The sequence below is a fragment of the Etheostoma cragini genome, chromosome 18 (genome assembly GCF_013103735.1).
Source record: "Etheostoma cragini isolate CJK2018 chromosome 18, CSU_Ecrag_1.0, whole genome shotgun sequence".
NCBI classification, from domain to species: Eukaryota; Metazoa; Chordata; class Actinopteri; order Perciformes; family Percidae; genus Etheostoma; species Etheostoma cragini.
The window spans coordinates 22,160,772-22,165,291 of NC_048424.1; the positions used below are offsets into that span (position 1 = coordinate 22,160,772).

Here is a 4,520-nt window from a genome sequence, read left to right on the forward strand (position 1 = left end):
CTGTTTTAAATATCTTTCATTTTCAATGTTTGTATATGTCTTAGATTGATGGTTTTCATTTAAATATTAAAGAATGTGTTGATAACGTTTTGAAATTAGTTGTCTCATTCAAACTCAGTCTAGTTTCCATGAGCCAAGTAGAAACTATAAATGAAAATGTCATGAAGGACTTCCTGTATCGTGGGTGGCAGTGTAACATTGTGTATTTGCTGATGTTACTGTTGTGTGTGTGTGTGTTTGTGTGTGAGAGATATGTGGGACATATTCCATACAGGATGTTTTACAGCAGTCCAAACTATCTACCCCTGGAATATACAGGTGAAACTCGAAAGATGTGAATATCGTGCAAGCCTTGCATTTATTTCAGTAGTTCAACGTCAAAGGGGAAACTAATATTACCTTGTACAGAGGTAGAATTGTAACGGCGTATCAAAATGAATTTTATCTAGAAGTCTTGCAGTTGTGAAATGATGCAGTGTTAGCAGAAATGTGTGATTACAGGGAATAAAAGGAACGAGGTGGGTTTAATATCTTTATGGACCTCTATCTAATCTAACGCAGCAGGGAACAGAAACCTTGCAGATGAGAGCCTCTCACAGGGATTTGAGGTATGTCATTAATTAAAAAAAAAAAAAATCAGCTGAAACTCTGATGCCTTTACAATACAACAAAACTACGGTTACAAAACGGACCCAAAAAAACTAAGCTCATAGGAAAATGAAAATTAGTCAGTTTTCACATTTAAGGATTTATGGGCTCACTTCCTGTACTGATCCTAGCTTTGTTCAATGTATTTTTTTTTCAGGGGTGTATTCCAGTTTTTGTTGATTGCTTTGACCTGCTTAAAGAAACTGGGATCCATTTGGTTTTCTTAGTCACTGTCGCAGCAGAGCAGAAGATACCTCTTGCAAATGTGTTCACCCTTTCTCATTAGATTAATACATTGCCACCAACCTTTTGCAGAACAATTAACACGGATGTCATTCGAGCAGTCCAACCTCCATTGTTTTAACTATGGTAACCAAACACTAACCATCTGTTCCTAACTATTAGAAACTAGTGACATCAGTGTGAAATCAGCAACTGCAAGAGAATGGGGTTTTCATGCAGTTTGATTAGATAAGTGATGGGGTCTTTTTTTATTATATTATTTTAATTGACAAAGTGCAGTACACAAAGAGTCAGGTAAGCAATACTAACACATGAGCAAGTGTATGAATGTATGGAGATAATAGCGTGTGTGTATATGTATATACTGTACAGTATATACTGTGTGTATGTGTGTATATATATCTACAATAAAACTACAAACAGAAATGCATCAAAAAAAGAGCTTTGCAGACAAATGCAACAAAAAAAAGCATTGCAGACAAAACAAAAAATATAAGAAGACAAGTGTAGTTAGAGGTTTCAGGGGGAAAAAAAGACTACAGTATCCACAATTTTAATATTTATCTAACGTTTTAAGTGTCTTCAGTAGAGATTTAAGTTCTATGAGAAAAGATGTAAAATTAGGACACGAAAATTTCTGCTTGTGAATACAGAAGTTTGCATACTGAATAACAAAATGGATTACTCAAGAGCAACATTATTTAAATTATTGTAGTAGCTTATGATATATTTTAGGTTAAAGGAGTAGACAAATATGGTGTGTTCAAAGAAGTAAAACTCCAAATCTGTCAAATCTTTTGGAAATTTCACAATCACAAAAAGGTGAGACATTGTTTAGATACGTAACGTGACCAATCTGAAAAAGTGTGAGAGATGATGTCATCACGTTGGACGTCATTACGTTTAATGGTACGTTGCGCGCGGGAGCTTTGAGTTTCACTAGACAGAAACACGAAGGCGGCAGGTAGGTCAATTGCAGCTATGTAAAATAAGAATAATTCTCGGGCTTAAAGTAGCTAGCTATATGATTGGAATAAATACGGGAGACATAAGTATTGTTGAATTTGAGCTGTGACGCTGTCTTCGATCCAGCATCATTAGAATCAACTTTGGCTGGCATAGGGTTGCTAACGCTGGAATACAGCGAACTTACATGAAAACAGCGTCAATGCTAATAAACTAGCTAACAGCTAAGCTAGGTAAAAGTGTTAAAATGCTACCAAGACCTAAAATAAAGCAGGTTTAGAACCTAACATAACGTTATACCGGGAAGCTAACGGTAGGGTTTCTTTTGTTATTTTTTACCGGGTACGTTTAGTAATTAGCTAATTTTGGGTAGAATTCTTTGTTTACTGGCGTTAATATACTAAGTTAGTCAACTCACTAACGTCAGGGTGTTTAAATATAAGCAAGGCCGAGGTCCTCTGGCTGATATCCGAACTCTGGCCCGGATGTGGTAGGTTTCAGGACATTTGCGAGCCAGTGGCACTTGTTACGCAAATCTGCAGGTTCTGCTGTGCTGAGCGGTACCATTGGGACAATTAGTTGGTAAATTTCCGGGGGGAAACCTACAGGAGACTAGCGTTAGTGTGTGAATGGTTTGTTGTTCCGACAGGTCAGCTGCCCCAGGGTGTCGGTCACCCTGCCTCTGCAACAAAATGCAACAGTTTGATTTAGGTAGATGCTGTCGGCACCCATGGGTCAGTAGTCAAAAATGCTGTTTCCACCCAGTTTCGTTGCCTAAACCTAAACTGGTAGTAGTAATAATAATAATAATAAGTCAGTTCAATTGAAAAAAATTAGGATTTGTTTTTATCATTTTAGTTGGTATAGCTAATAATTATTAGAAAAACTTGTATTTTTTCCTTTTTATTTCGAAAGTGGCAAAATTATTAGCTCCTTGACGGAAGAATTTTAAATGAATCAAAGAACAAAATGAGCACTTAAATCCTAAAACTACCAAGGGCAGTTGTTTTGAGGACCACAATGGAAATAAGTCCTGGACTTTTTAATCCTCAATCGTATTAGATATCTTTTCCTGTGTAAGGCATTCTTAATGCAAGTAAATAAATCAAATCAAAGTCGTGACAACAAACCAATAGTTGAGAGTGAATCGAGTCAGCGGCTCCCACCTGAAGACTACTGTCCCACTGTCCTGCCACACGCTGGCCTCCGCCGTGTTGCTTGACTACCACTGTCAATAATCCCACTCACTGTCTCTCTTAAATGATGCCGCATTTCAGAAAGTATCGTATCCAGCGTTCTCTCTGTTGATCAGGTTTTCACACATAGACCATGGCTATGAGGAGCGAGGTCAGGGTGGAGACGGATGTAGTGGAGGAAGAAACCTTTGGACCCCAGCTGCTGAGCAGACTGGAAGTATGTACCTTGAACACTGTTCCTTCTTTGAAATAATTGAATTATACTGCACTTTTTAGAAATGTAATCTCCCATGTTCTGTTAGAGTGCAGACAACTTGCTCCCCCTTTGTTTGGGGGGAGCAGGTTGCTGTTTGGGAAGTGTGCTGGGTTAACATGTTAACATTTTATTTAGCTCTATAGCTATGACATACACCTTATTGTGTAAATATGTAATTGTAAAGGTCAGCCTCATGTGTAAATAAGCACCCATGTAACGGCAAGTTAACTAGGTCGGACTTAGAAAGTTCTAGAGTCCATTACTGGTGCGCTCCAAGAGAGAACAGGCAGCACTGTTAGTTGACTTCTTTATTCCAACTCACTGTTGTTCTGCAGCTGTGAAACTGCCGCCTCTCCTCACCCAGGTGCAACATATTGCGTGAGCATTGTAGCTCGAACTGCAATGATGCTCTCAAGTTTGAATAAGGTCATTATTCACACACACATAAATATATAACACTGACCGACAGTATTTTAAAGGCTCTAACAGAAATAAAGGAAGAAAGTTTTACAAAAAAAAGGAAGAAAAAAAAAGCTGAACTCTGAAATTCTGCACATTGTGTAGTTATCGAGGGGGGTGGGGCCCTGGCTGCACCGCACTTTTTCACATGTATCCACTTTCCTTGGTTTAGGCCAATAGCAGGACTCTTTGTAGTTTTCTCCCTCCCAGTCAGTTTATGCTGGGCTGTCTCTTCCTCCAGCAATGTGGAATCAGTGCCAGTGACATCAAGAAGCTGGGGGACGCAGGTTTCCACACCATCGAGGCCGTGGCCTATGCACCCAAGAAGGAACTGCTCAACATCAAAGGCATCAGTGAGGCCAAAGCTGACAAAATCCTAGTAAGAAATAAAACAAGTCTTCTTTTAGTTTCCCAGAATAATGCATGAGTTCGGACTGGACTGTCTTGTTTTTATTCTTGTAGTTTTATCAGTAGTGTTTTTTATTTTAGACCAGCATGTATGTGTTGCTGCAGATTCTAATCTATGATCCTCATCCTTCATCATCATCATCATCAATGCAAAAGTGGCATTATTCCCATATATATGGTTATGTTGTTGGTCTGTCAGCAGTATTACAAAAAAATCTACCAACCCAATCTTAATGAAACTTAGTAGAGCCCAACTGATATATCAGATATATCATCCATATCGATGCCATAAAAACAGACAGACAACCGTGTTACGAGTGTTTGTCCACCAGAGGACGCTCTAC

At 38.6% G+C, this 4,520-nt stretch overlaps 1 protein-coding gene across 1 annotated transcript in view; it reads left to right on the top strand.

Annotated features, from left to right (window-relative positions):
- The first annotated feature begins 1,766 nt into the window (after positions 1 to 1,766).
- The window catches only part of rad51 (RAD51 recombinase), a 7,295-nt gene continuing 4,541 nt past the window's right edge, over positions 1,767 to 4,520 (top strand). Inside the window, exons 1-3 of the mRNA XM_034899937.1 lie at positions 1,767 to 1,855; positions 3,170 to 3,270; positions 4,010 to 4,147. Coding sequence (XP_034755828.1) covers positions 3,187 to 3,270; positions 4,010 to 4,147 — 222 coding nt within the window. The 5' untranslated portion in view covers positions 1,767 to 1,855; positions 3,170 to 3,186. The remainder of the gene's footprint in view (positions 1,856 to 3,169; positions 3,271 to 4,009; positions 4,148 to 4,520) is intronic.